We start from the raw sequence: 14,539 nt of genomic DNA, 5'->3' as shown, positions 1-14,539 counted from the left end.
ATGGTGAAACCCTGTTTCTACTAAAAATACAAAAATGAGCTGGGTGTGGTGGTGCATGCTTGTAATCCCAGCTAATTGGGAGGCTGAGGCAGGAGAATTGCTTGAACCCAGGAGGTGGAAATTGCAGTGAGCCGAGATCAGGCCACCACTGCACTCCAGCCTGGGTAACAAAGTGTGTGAGACTCTGTCTCAAAATAACAACAAAAAAACTTGCAAACCAGGAATAGGAAGGCACTCCCTTAATCTGAAATAGGAATAACTCCCCAAACCTTCAGCAAACATCTAACTTCTCCCCAGCAATAAGCTATCAGCAAGTCTATTCAAGTACGTAGTGAAGGTCCTATTGTTGGTGCAGTAAAGGGAGAAAAATCACTTGGGAACCATTATATTAATAATTGGGGGATTCAGGCATGAATCATCAATGGATGCTGAACCAGTGGATGAAATCTGACGAGAAACAAGTTATTTACAAGGTTTCAAAGTATCTCTCCACACAATATTTATTAATTTCAAAGAGAAAGATAGTGGCTGGGTGCAGTGGCTCACACCTGTAATCCTAGCACTTTGGGAGGCCAAGGCAGGCGGATCACAAGGTCAGGAGTTTGAGACCAGCCTGGCCAATACGGTAATTCCCCATCGCTACTAAAGATACAAAAAAATTAGCCTGGCGTGGTGGTGCACACCTGTAATCAATCCCAGCTACTCAGGAGGTTGAGGCAGGAGAATGGCTTGAACGTGGGAGGCAGAGGTTGCAGTGAGCTGAGAATGCGCCACTGCACTCCAGCCTGAGATGGACAGAGCCACACTCCTCAAAAAAAAAAAAAAAAAAAAAAAGATAGTAACTTTCTGCGGGAAAATCTGGTGAACACCACCTTAACTAAGTGATCAAAGTTAATCTGCCCAACAACAAGGCAAATTGACATCATGGTCCCCTCAATATGACACACAGAGAAGAACAAAAAAATCATTTTTATGGCATTCCTTATATTTTTAAAAAATGCATAACATGACTTGAATCATAAGGAAACATCAGATAAACGCAAATCGGGATTAAACTACAAAATAACCATCCTGTTTTCTTAAAAAATGTCAAGGTCAAGTAAGACAAAGTCTGAAAAGCTATTTCCAGATTAAAGAAGACAAACGGGACATGACAATCAATGCAATACATCATTCTGTATCAGATCCTGAACAGAATTTTTTCTCTTTTGCTATTAAGGAACATTTTAAGGTCAACTAATGAAAGTGGAAAAATGTTTGTAGATCATAGTATTGTATCAATGTTAATTTTCTGAGTTTTATAACTACACTGCAGTAATTTAAGAGAATGTATATTTCCTAAACAAATAAGGGTAAGTTACACAATAAAGTAATTACGATTAAATGAGCAGCATGTCTGAAATTTACTTTCAAAGAGTTGAAGAAAAAAAAAAAAGCTAGTGCTTTCATTTTCATTACCATTTAGTGCTCCATAGTATAAATATAATCGCTTATTTATACATCCCCCTATTTGTGGAAATTTAGGTTATATTCACCTTTTTACTATAACATACATTGCTAATATGAACATTTTAGTATGTCTCATATTGCTATTAAGAACTTTTTTTTTTAAGTTTGTTTCCTTGTGCATGTGTGTTTTTCTAGGGCAGAGGTCACCAGCCCTTTTCTGTAAAGGGCCAGACAGTAAATATCTTACACTGTGTAGTCCATACAGTCTCTGTCAGTTACTCAACGTTGCCATTTCAATGAGAAGGCAGGGATAATGCAAATAGGTATTGCTGTGTTGCAATAAAACTTTATTTAAGGGCAGTGACATTTGAATTTCATGTAATTTTCGTGTGTCATGAAACATTCTTCTTTTGACTTTTTCCCTCCAGTCATTAAAAATATAAAAGCCATTCTGAGCTCATGAGCCTCTTAAAAACAGGCAGCTGGACAAATTTGGCTGGGTCATAGTTTTCTTTTCTTTTTTTTTTTTTTAAAGACAGAATCTCGCTCTGTCATGCAGGCTGGAGTGCAGTGGCACAATCTCGGCTCACTGCAACCTCTGCCTCCTGGGTTCAAGCAATTCTCGTGCCTCAGCCTCCCAAGTAGCTGGGATTACAGGCATATGCCATGATGCCCGGCTGATTTTCGTATTTTTAGTAGTGATGGGGTCTCACCATGTTGGCCAGGCTGGTTTTGAACTCCTGGCCTCAAGTGATCTGCCTGCTTTGGCCTCCCAAAGTGCTAGGATTACAGACGTGAGCCACTGCGCCCAGTCTGGGGCACAGTTTTCTGACACCTGACCTAGGGTATCCTTTAGCAATGCAATGATTTGGTCCTCGGGCATGTGTATTTTCAAGTTCAATAGGTATTGCCAAACTGATCTCCAAAGTGGTTTCAGTACTGTTTTTAAGTTTTCCTGTTTCCTGTTTCTATGCATCATCTCCCACTGTAGTGATGTTTTAATTTCTACTAGTCTCATGGGGTTATCAGACAGCTCACACCTATAATCCTAGTGTTTTGGGTGGCTAAGGCAAGAGGATTGCTAGAGGCCAGAAGTCGAGAGCAGCCTGAGCAGCATAATGACACTCTGTCTCCACAAAAATAAAAAAATCAGCTGGTTGTGGTGGCACATGCCTGTAGTGCCAGCTACTGAGGAGGCTGAGGCAGGAGGATCCCTTGAGCCCACGAGTTTGAGACTGCAATGAGCCATAAGTGCACCACAACAGTTATGAATATGAGAAAAACTTATAAGAAAAATGTAACTTAGAAATATAAATGCAGCAAAAGAAAATATAGAGAGAATTAAATGTGAATGTTAGAAAAGCAATTTTATGTGGCTTTGTAGGGCTACAGCCCAAGTCTTTCTCAAGAACTATCAAGATTTTCCAAAGCCTTGAGTCACCATGTTACAAGTTTGAGTATCCTGCTGCAGAGGCCATCTGAAGAGGTCTTTAGACTGCAGACATGGAACTTCCCGACCAAACCACACAAGCCACCACCAAATCAACCCTGCAGATGCTACATGAAGAAGAAAAATTACCTAGCTAAGCCTTTCTCAAGTCCCTGACCTTCAAAACCTGTATCTTTTGGTATAGAAGACAAACCAATAGATCACTACTACCTCAAGATAAAGTCTTTAAATACTATATTTCTAGATGTAATATTAAATTAGACCCCTCTGTAACCTACCAAAACCAAAATGTTCTTTTCCTTAGGACCCTAGCTTCACTAGTCCATCTACTTCTATGTACCTTTCAGCAAGATGATAGCATAGTCAGTTCAGTTCGTTAGTCAGGCAGCAGTTTACTGCTACAGGTGTTGCTGGAAACTCCTTAACTTTCTATGGAATGAAAAAGTCTAGCAATGATACCTATTCCAAAGTAGTGCAGTTGGTGCTACCTTTACACAGAATACACAATCTCTTAAAAATATACTTATCTCAAGCTGAAGCACACAAACTTCTAAAGCCAGAAATTAAACTGAGAAATGACTGCATGAGATAAGTAGTTCCAAATGTTCCTTATGCTTTAAAGTGAGAGGATCATCAAAGTGTCAGGGAATTCACTATTCTGTGAGACAGACCAATGAAACTTGAGAAACACTTTAACTTTGAAAGTGCAAACATGTAATTCAAGAAGATGGACAGTTTCATAAAAAGCTTAAATTAACAGAGACTCAAGAAATAAGTGAAGACTGTAAATGGTGAAAGCAAAAGAGACTGAGGAGCTGATACCCAAACTTGTGAAGGAGAAGCTGATAAACAGCCTCAGACTTAACTGCTATTATGATTTACTAAATCATTCTTTTATATCTCCTGTGGTTAAAAAATGAAAACCAACCTGGGCTGAAAACAGAAGACTGAATGCCAAAATGTTTGGAATCCCACTTCATTCAAATAGTGACCGCTGGGGTTATGAAGAAAGAGAAGTTATTGGTTTCCACAGAAGCAGAGTCAGCAGGGGTCATGGTAGTTAAGAAGTAGTACCTTCATCTTGTCTCCAGAATTTAGTGCTTCATTCATAAGCAGGAGGTTATGAGGGTAGAAAGTTTTAGATTTTTGAATATATGAAACAACAAGGTTACTAAACAGTTTAAATTCTCCAAGCCTAGGAGAATTTCTAGTTCCTCGTCGTCCACTCTATTAAAAATGAAAAGTGAATTTACCATCTATTGGATGCCAGCACTGTTTGTTATTTTTTTTCTCCCGTTCTGTTTCAAAAACTGTAATGCAGTGAATTTGGGAGGGGAAAAAAATGCATCTTCAAGAAGTATAAAATGTATTTGATATAGCAAGTCCTCCCTCACCCCATCCCCAAACAAACAAAAACAACCTCCAAAGGCAAGATCAGAACATAGCTGTTGTCATACTACTCCAAGCTGATTTCAGATGGCTTCAAGGTAGCTGTTGTTAAACTAGGACAAGGCAGAGTGTCCAAACATCCCAGTTGCCTGGGACTATCCCAATTTTAGCACTGAAAGCCCCATATACTCTGAAGATAATAGTTCCTAATTTTTGCCAATGGATGCAGAAGATTCTGGGAAGTACAAAACTCTAAGGTAGACAAAAAAATTAGGGGCCAAAAGCAACCCTGTTTTTAGTGTCAAATGGATATGGCACAGATTATCTATCACTTTCTGTAATTGCAGCCATTGTTTTATTACCTGATGATGGCAACCATCATTTGCAGTTCACAATAATGGATTATCCATTGTTGCATCATTCTAAGTAATATGACTTAGGTATACAACTTAAGTGTGCTGTAACTGTGAGCATTAACAGTCTGTGACTTAGTGGATTAACTGGCACTTTGTATCAAGATACTGTTTTATTTTTAGTATCGTGAATAGTATGACCATTTCTAAGAGCTTAAGTAATGAAAATGAGTGTATGACCCAGGCATCACTAAATGAAAGAAAAAACAAAAGGAAGGAAAAGTTTCTAACATTCTTCCTTTTTTGTCCATACTTATGCTTGCCTAGTTTCAGAAATTACTGAATCCATTCCCAATCAACTAAAAGTTAAACTAAGGCCAGGTGCGGTGGCTCACACTTCTAATCCCAGCACTCTGGGAGGCTGAAGTAGGTGGATCACTTGAGGTCAGGAGTTTGAGACCAGCCTGGACAACATGGGGAAACCCCATCTCTACTAAAAATACAAAAATTAGTCAGGCATGGTGGTGCGCGCCTGTAATCCTAGCTACTAGGGAGGCTGAGGAAGTAGAATTGCTTGAACTTGGAAGGCGGAGGTTGCAGTGAGCCAGTGAGCTGAGATGGCACCACTATACTCCAGCTTGGGCAACAGAGCCGAGACTCCATCTCAAAAAACAAAAACAAAAACAAAAACAAAACATTAAACTAATGACTGTTTCTATGCTATTTGTATCTTTGAAATAAATTACTAATTAAGTTCCCCATTTTGTTTTGTCTTTCTTTAGCTTCCCAAACTGTCCAAAAGTTGGATTTTGGGTTTCATAAGAATTGTCATTTAAAACACCATATGACTGTTGAAAAATACTATGACTGTTGAAAGAATGGGGAAAAAATACCAGGTAGGTATGGGAGAGAAAAGATGGCTTTATAGATTAAAGATAGCTGCAAATTATTTGTCATTCTTCCCACTGAAGGGTGGAATCTACTCCCTCTCCCCTTCAATCAGGGCTGACTCTGTATTCTTTTGGCCAATACAATGTGGAAGACGTTAACACTGTAAATTTCTGAAGTTGGACCTCAAGAGATTTGTGGCTTTCCGTTTTTGCCTTCTTAAAAGTGCTGCTTCATCAATAAATAATACTTCTCCATAATAACTTATTATTTTTCCTTCTCTTGTTCAGTCGCCCCTTCCTTTAGGGGGAGGTACAGGAAAAAGAGGTAAGAGTAAGAATAGGGAAGCAAAGTGATGAGGAAGAGGGGGAGAAAGAGAGAGGAAGGAAATGCTGAAGAAAGCTGAAGCTATTAAATCGGGTCCCAGGCTACAGTCTGACTTCCCCAATAACTTACGCTGTGCCAAACAACCCTTGTATACCTCAAGTTCCTCAAATATTCAACATGCTTTTCTAATAGCAACAGGAATAATCAATTTATGAAAGTCTAGACGTACAAAGTATGTAATTTCATTCTCTTTCCTCTCTCATTACAACACTGGTCAAAATCAGCTAATATCTAGAAAAAGGGAGTCAGTGAAAGAAAAACAATGCAAACTAAAATTCAAATAGAAGAGAAGACAAGCAAGGAAAGGAAGCTCTTTTTCTTTTCTCTATCTGCTAATAAAATAAATAATATCAAGTAACACGGAGTGCTTATATGCCTGGAATTGCTTTAAGTAATATATATTACCTCAAACCTCATGGCAATCTTATAAGGTAACTACAATTATTATTTTTTAACGACAATTATTACCCTTGTTTTACAGCTGAGAAAACACAGAGCGGTTAAGTAATCTATCCAAGATCACATAGCTAACAAGTAGTAAAGCCAGATGTTGAACCTCAGCATTCTGACTTTTGAGTTCATATTCTCAATGCATTTCTAGCGAAAATCACTTTCTTTTCTCCTTCCTTTCCTCCTTTCTTTCCTTCCTCCTTTCCTCTTTTTCCTCTTTTCTTCCTCCCTCCCTCTCTTTTTTTCCTTCTTTATTCTCAGCTCTGTCACCCAGGCTGAAGTGCAGTGTCATGAACTGCAGCCTCAACCTCCTGGGCTCGAGCAACAAGCAATCCTCCCACCTCAGCCTCCTGAATTCCTGGGACTTCGGGTGCATGCTGTGACATCCGGCTAATTTTTGTATTTTTTGTAGAGATGGGGTCTCGCTATGTTGCCCAGGCTGGTCTTGTACTCCTGGGCTCAAGCAATCCTCCTGCCTTGGCCTCCCGAGGTGTTATCTCAGGATAACAGGTATGACCCACTGCACTTTGCCTGAAAATCACTTTCATTCCAAGTGAGGTTCTACTTTACTGTTTCAAGTACATGAACTCATATGATAAACAGAATTTATCACTTTAACTGGGATGAAATCAGGAAATAAACATACTTAAGTAAGGAGTAAATAAGGAATGACACCATGATGTAGTTTCCAAAAGTAATGCAATCAAAAGAAAAAGAGGTGTATTCCCCTAAGTAGGCAGAAACTAGAAACCCTGTTCATATTCCATGGAATGCCAATCGTTTGGGAGAAACTGTGCTCTAGTTCAACAGACAGTGTTAGGTATTTACGGTCTCCAGTAAAACTGGCAAACTGACTGGGTTCTGCACTGAGTTTATATATAACATAAAAGACTGGCTAAGGCGAAATGGAAAACACTTTTCATTTGGAGAGAGAAGCATTTTTGCTGGTATCTGTAGAGAACAACATTGCATGCAACAGTTTAGCATCACTCTTTTCAACCTAGTAGACAAGGTCCATAAAGGAAGACAGGCTGAAATGAAAAGGAAAACAAACTAAAGTAGTAGTATATGTATATTAGAAAGGAAAGGCAGAAAAAAGTTACTTCAGGAAAAATGGGAGAAAATATAGGAGAAAGAATTCACTTGGTTAAAAAAAAGGAAAAGAAAACTAGATATGAACAAGTGCAGTACAAAAATGAAGAAATGTATAAGAGAGTAGGTAGACTTGTTAGAGCCCCCAGAGTGAAAAAAAGAAAAGGTAGAATATCAAAAGAAAGTTTATAAGAACAAGCTAGCTACCATCAATCACCTTTGTCCTCTATTCCAATCATCTCCTAACTGGATAATCTGTTGCCCCTCTCTGAAGCTCTCTCCATGTAGCAGCTGATGACCTTTTTTTTTGGGGTGGCAGGGTCTCGCTCTGTACTCCCAGGTGGGAATGCAGTGGTACGATCATGGCTCACTGCAGCCTCACCCTCCTGGGCTCAAGAATCCTCCCTTATCATTTTTTATTTTTTTGTACAGACACGGGCTCACTATGTTGCTCAGGCTGGTCTCGAACTCCTGGGCTCAAGCAATCCTCTCACCTCGGCCTCCCAAAATGCTGGGATTACAGGCGTGAGCCACCATGCCTGGCTGTTGACCTTGTTTGAAATAAATCTGATGTCACCTCCAGTATCATCTTGCACCGCTCTCCTACCTGACACCATTATTGTCCTTCCTTAAGTTCCCCAAACATGCCGTGCTCCCCTATTTTACTCTCTCTGCCTAGAAAGCACTGCCTCTCTACCTTCTGTTCTCTAATACCCACTTCAAACCACCCTGATTAGACCCAATTCTCATGATTTCAGGTTAAGTGTCCCTTATCTGAAATGCTTGAAACTAGAAGAAATGTTTCAGATTTCAGATTTTTTTTTTGGATTTTGGAATATTTGCAAATTTTATTATATTATCCCAACTGAGCATCCCAAATCCAAAAATCTGAATTGATTCAATGAGCATTTCTTAGGGGGGTCATGTTGCTTCAAATTCTGGAGGATTTTGGATTTCTAAATTTGGGATGTTCAACTTGTATAAACAATCCACCATTGATTGCTGTACTTGTCAGTTGTAATTTTACATTTAAAAGTATTATTTTATTATTTTTTACTTTCCTCACTAGACTGAACACTCTATGAAAAAAACATGGTTTCTTCTCCCTCACTGTTATGTCTCTCAGTGCAGTGCCACTGCCTACAACATAGTAGGTGTTCAATAAGTATCTGTTGACTGAATAAATACAGGGGAGCAACCTGCCAAAACTCTATCATAAGTGGAAAAGGGGTATGAGCAACAGTTAGTGAAGAGAAGTGAAAGAAACAAGTCAAAGAGGGGAGAGGAGAGTAAAAAATTGTAACACAAGCTTGGCTTAATGAAATCCATACAATTTTAGTGTGCTTTTGTATAAATAAAGAAGACAACCAGTAGGTCTCCTTTTCCCTAGAGAAGCTATAAAAAGAAATGGAATTAGAATCTTAGTAGTTATAAAGATATAAAACATACTTCAGAGCAAAAATGTCTAACAGGCATCTCAAGTTTAGTATGACCAGTGTTGTTAATTTCCTTCTCATTCTTCTATTAGTCTACTCCATCTCAGTAAATGGCAGTACCACTAATACCTCAGGCTAAACAAAACCTTTTGATTCCTCTTATTCTGACACTCAATGTACAATTCATCAAGTCCTGTAAGCTCTACATCCAAACATATCCTCAACCTATCAACTTCTCTTCCCCAATCTCCACTGACATCATGCTAATTGAAGCCCCACCACTTCTACCTTGACTACTACAATATCATCCTAATTTATTGGCTTGCTTTTAATCTTGCCCCCTAATTCATTCCACAGAGAGCAGCCAAAGTTTTTTTTAAAAAAAGATAAACCATATCATTACACCCCCTTGCCCCAAACTCGTCAATGGCTTCCCACTGAGAAAGATATAAAAATTATTCATGATCCTGCATGAAAGATGTGCCTCTCATATCACTCTCTCCTTTGCTTTCTAATTTCAGCCTTTTTGTTTATCAAATGAATCTTTACACACATCCCCTCTGCCATATTCTGACGTGTCTCTTAGTTAAGGTGTTTACTTAATTAAGTGTAACCTCCTCAGGGATGCCTTTCCTGACTTCAATGCTATGTAAAATGGCTTCCCCATCATTGCTGTTTATGTCTTCCGTATTTATCATACTGTTTATCATCTGGTTTATTTCATTAACAACAAATATGTTTCAGGTGCAAGAAATATGATGGTGAAAAGATAAAGTCATTACTTTTTCACAGTTTATTGCAGAGATATGCTTTCACAGAACCTAAGATAGAAGACTAAATAAAGGCAGAGTCCTTGACTCTCTTATGCACTGCACCGTGTACACTGACTGTTAGAGTAGGATGCTGTAAATGTGATGAGCTAATGAAAACCCAGTTTAGTTTTTCAAGGACTCGACTGGAAAGTAAAGAAAGTGTAATATGTAGATGTCTTAATATTAAATCCTAGGAGCCTATGTATGGGGAAATATTTTGAACACTTATAAACCTGATAATACAAAATATACAGCAAATTATGGTGGAATATTTTATTATTATTTGAGATGTAGTTTCGCTCCTCGCCCAGGCTGGAGTCCGAATGGTGCGATCTCGGCTCACTGCAACCTCCAGCTCCTGGGTTCAGGTGATTCTCCTGCCTCAGCCTCCCGAGTAGTTGGGATTACAGGCGCGCGCCACCACGCCAGGCTAATTTCTGTATTTTTAGTAGAGACGGGGTTTCACCATGTTGGCCAGGCTGGTCTCAAACTCCTGACCTCAGGTGATCCGTTCATCTCGGCTCCCAAAGTGTTGGGATTACAGGCGTGAGCCACCACGCCTGGCCGGAATATTTTATTATTATTAAAAGTGTAAGACACCAAAAGAATCATGGGAAATTAAGCAGAAAACATCAGTATTAAATATCATTTATTTGGAAAGATTCAATATAGCATATGAAAATTGGTTATGAGGAACTAAAATTGTTCCTTTTCCTTATGCTTTTTTTTTTTTTTTTTTTTGGAGACAGAATCTCGCTCAGTTGCCCTGGCTGGAGTGCAGTGGCGCGATCACTGCAACCTCTGCCTCCCGTTTTCAAGCGATTCTCCTGCTTCAGCCTCTGCAGCAGCAGGGACTACAGGCGCACGCCAACCACAAACGGCTACTTTTTGTATTTTTAGTAGAGTGGGGTTTCGCCATGTTGGCCAGGCTGGTCACCAATTCCTGGCCTCAAGTGATCCGCCTGCCTCGGCCCTCCAAAATGCTGTGTGCGATTAAAGGCGTGCGCCACCGTGCCCAGAACCCTTATGCTTATGCTCTAAAGAAGTTACCGTTTGCTTGCTTTATAAAAATGCTTAAGACATGGTGAAACTCGAATTTATCACACCTGTACATTCAAAGACCCTTAGATTAGAATAAACTAAAAGGAGTAGTTTGAAACTCACATTAACTCTACATCTGTGGCTTTATTTGTGCTTGTTTTAATCCTCCCTATGTTCATCCAATTAGAATTTTAACTCAATCGGGCCTATAGAAGCTGGAAATCCAGGATAGCACAAAAGTATAATCATCTGCATACTGAAGATAATAAGCACGAGTAAGCCATCTTTTGTTTCCAATTTCAAAAAAAAAACAACACACATAGCACTATCTGTAACACAAGCTGCACCCTCTCAGCCTTGACAGGTACCCATTCCGCAAACTGGAATGGAGGTAATACGAAATGAACTCAGAAAAACTCAGAAGCTTTTCTTACTCTTAGTAGGAAGTCTCCTGTAAAGTTCTCATCACTTTTAGATAAAGGCTGGCTTGTACGGTAAGATTTTTTTTTCACTTTACTCAAGTAAAAAGAATTAAGAAAAATTACGTCTATTATTCACTATTCTTTCACTAGACTAACAATGAGTACCTACTGTGTTCCAGGCACTGTTCGAGGTGCTGTTAACAAAGCAGTACCAAAGCATTCCCATTCCTCAACACCCTCCTATAGAACCTGTCTAGGGGTTTTCTTAATTTTAAGCTAAATTGTACTTTCTTGATTCAGTAATCTTTCCGAAACATACTAAAGTTATTTTTTGAAGTAAAGCTTATGACATATTGCAATGAAAATCATCTTTGCAAAATTATCCAAAGAGTAGTTAATTCTTTTTAACAAAAAGAATGAGTCTCTGAGCAGCAGAGACTCATTTTGCTAAACAAAGTGTAAACACTGAACCCACAGTCAAATTAAGTAATATAAACACTTCTTGGGCTACAATTACCATAACATTTAGCTCTATTTTGGAGGTCCTTATATATTCATAGACCAAAAAAATCAATATTGTTCCCCATTACCACCTTCCCCAACAAAAACATACAGCTTTTCTTGAGGCTGGCTTAGTCTACTTACAGCAAATGTTTAACTTTCCCTCACGAGTGAATAAAACACTCAAATTGTGTCAACAAGCTTTAGTTACGGCCCCAAAATTGACACTGTAAACCTTACTCTTTTTCCAGATAAATTATTTTACAAAATATTTTTATGAAAACACATTCCGAAAGAATATCAGACAAGGCCAGGCCTAATCTGAAGGCTGGCTGCAAAAGCAAGCCTGAAACTCTGACAAACAGACCAGAGGGTATAAAACACACCTCAATGAAACTCTGTCCCCTCCCTACTTAGATTGGTCCCCAGTTGCACCCAATCTTAGCAATTTGAAACTTTTCATGAACACCAAACAAGATGTGAATGCTGGCTGCTCTCATCCTTAGGCCACCACCCCAAAATTTTTTTAAATGTCAAAGACTTCAGCGCGCACTCTCAAAGGACGCCCACCAACTCTGGCTCGCAGCTCAATCCACCCGCGCCCCCTGGGCCGAACCGGCTAGCAGCCGAGCCCCTCGCCTGGGCGGACTCGAACCAGGCGCGCTCGCAGCACACTCCCTCCCCGTCATCGCTCATCCCTCGTACTTCACCGCCCCCCAAACCCACCCAGCGCAGATAACTGAATATCCGGGGTTCTGGGGGCCACGTTTTCCAGTATACCCTCCCTTCTCCCCGTCAAGGGCAGAAATAGACGTACCTTCCAGAAAAGTAATCTCCCCGGCGCTGCCGCCGCTCTTGCCGGCCGCCATCTTCCTCCTCCCACGCCGCCTCCTTCTTAATCCATGGCCCACACCGCCGCCGTGCTCGCCGGGATGAGGGGCCGCGCCGGAGGAGGGTAGACGCCGCAGGGTTGCGGACCTCGGGCTCAGCCGTCAGGCGGGCTGCGCTCCCACGTTCAGACGGGCCTACACAAAAGCAGGCCAGGCGCGCCCCGGCCTGTCCGCGGGCTGGCGGGCAGCGAGGCCCGCGGCCCGAGCTTCTCAGGCCCCTCCGGGGGAACGCGAGCGGCGACGACGACGACGGCGCTTCCCGGGCCCGGTTCCTCTCGGCCCACGACTCCCCATCCACCGCCCACCTAGGCTGCCTGAGAAACTTCCCCCAGCCGTGGGTTCCCAAGAAAGGAGAACGAAGGCGAGCACACAAACACGCCTCCCTTCGTCCCAGGCCGTAAAATGGCCGCACCCGCCGCGCCGGAGCGGCGAGGTCCCTGCGACCGTCAGGCGCCTCCAGGCCCCTAGCTCGTTCTGCAGCCGTCGCCGCTACGGCCGTCCGCCCACCCCGCCCAGGCGTGAATGCATCAGCGGAGGCCTTTGCGACTGTCCATGTGGACAGGGGTGGGTCTCCTCTGCCACCGCCTCGTGTCGGTCGCCACAGCAGCTCCAGCCGCCGCCGCTACCGCTCCTCCCCCACGGGCGCTGGAGCTGCCGCCCGGCTCCCGCCCCCGCCCCGACGCCGCCGCCCCCAGCGCGGCTCCCCCTCAGCAGCCCGGACTCGGCTCGCGGGCAGAGCTGGCTGCGGCGCCGCACCGAGCCCTGACTTGTGGGCGCCCGCCGCTCGGGTTTTCGGCAGGGTCGGCCTTTCACGGCGCGGGCTTGGCCTAGACACGTTACATCCAAAATCCCCACCGCCCAGGGCCCCATGGCAGACCTGGCGTGTGCGATGGGTTTGCTCCTCTGGCACCACAGATGCCTAAGAAATGTGAAAATGTCATTTCTTGAGGAGGCCTTAGAATTTAAACTACAGCCAACTGAAGAGAAAAGGTAGTGAGCTACTGGAATCACATGTTTAGTAAATGATTCGTGGTCTACATTTATTTTTAAAGAAGTTTGCAAAATAATTTAGCAGGGAAGATCCTACCAGTCAGCTTTAAATGGCAGTGTTTTTTTGTTTTTTTAAAAGTCCCTTGTCATTTACGTGCCTGAGACTTGAAAAAACCATACCCTACCTTACAAGTGAGGCCTTTTTTTTTTTTGAACTTCTTTTCCTTTAAAAATTTTCTCATATTATAAAAATAGTACATTATCATTCGAGGAAATATGGAAAGCACAGAAAATGATTATAATGTTTCATGACTGAAACTCAACTCCTGCAGGTTTGTAGTCCTCTGATAGCATTTTTCTTGTCTTTCAGTATCGTTCTTTAAAAAACAAAAATAAGCAAAAATCTATGCTACATGTCAATGAAAAGTCAACAGCAATTAAAATGATGCAGAAAACCGACATGATTAAGTGCAGTCTTTGGGGAATGGACTGTTCTAATTCAGTTGTGCTGTTAACGAAGGCCTAAGCAGAAAGGCTTATTGTTTAAAACGTCCTTTGAAATCTTTTTCCTAATGCGAACCAATAATCTTTCCTGATTGGCAAGAGCAGTGTAATGAATGTAACTTATTTTTGTTGCCTGAGGTTATTGCATGATCCTGTTGTGCTGTTCTATGACATCGTCTGTGCCAATGACAGTATAATACTGAGATGTGTAGGTAATAGGCAAATGTGGGTAACTGGCCATTTGTACAGACTTCAACATGTAGTTTTAAAAAAATCTTTCAGGCCGAGCGCGGTGGCTCACGCCTGTAATCCCAGCACTTTAGAAGGCCGAGGCGGGTGGATCACCTGAGGTCGGGCGGAGTTCAAGACCAGCCTGACCAACATGGAGAAACCCCGTCTGTACTAAAAATACAAAATTAGCTGGGCGTCGTGGCACATGCCTGTAATCTCAGCTACTCGGGAGGCTGAGGCAGGAGAATCGCTTG

The 14,539-nt window shown here is 41.7% G+C and overlaps 1 protein-coding gene across 6 annotated transcripts in view; it reads right to left on the bottom strand.

The window, feature by feature from the left end:
• SENP6 (SUMO specific peptidase 6) overlaps positions 1-13,995 on the bottom strand; it is a 114,761-nt gene extending 100,766 nt beyond the window's left edge. For all 6 annotated transcript variants that reach the window (XM_063666336.1, XM_063666338.1, XM_063666339.1 and 3 more), the window contains exon 1: positions 12,488-13,995. In XM_063666336.1, the coding sequence (XP_063522406.1) occupies positions 12,488-12,539 (52 nt within the window). In that variant the 5' untranslated portion in view covers positions 12,540-13,995. The remainder of the gene's footprint in view (positions 1-12,487) is intronic.
• Positions 13,996-14,539: the final 544 nt, after the last annotated feature.

Source organism: Pongo pygmaeus, chromosome 5, assembly GCF_028885625.2.
Source record: "Pongo pygmaeus isolate AG05252 chromosome 5, NHGRI_mPonPyg2-v2.0_pri, whole genome shotgun sequence".
In the NCBI taxonomy this organism is placed as follows: domain Eukaryota; kingdom Metazoa; phylum Chordata; class Mammalia; order Primates; family Hominidae; genus Pongo; species Pongo pygmaeus.
Note: the sequence above shows the minus strand (reverse complement) of the source record. Positions and strands in the feature narration are given on the sequence as shown.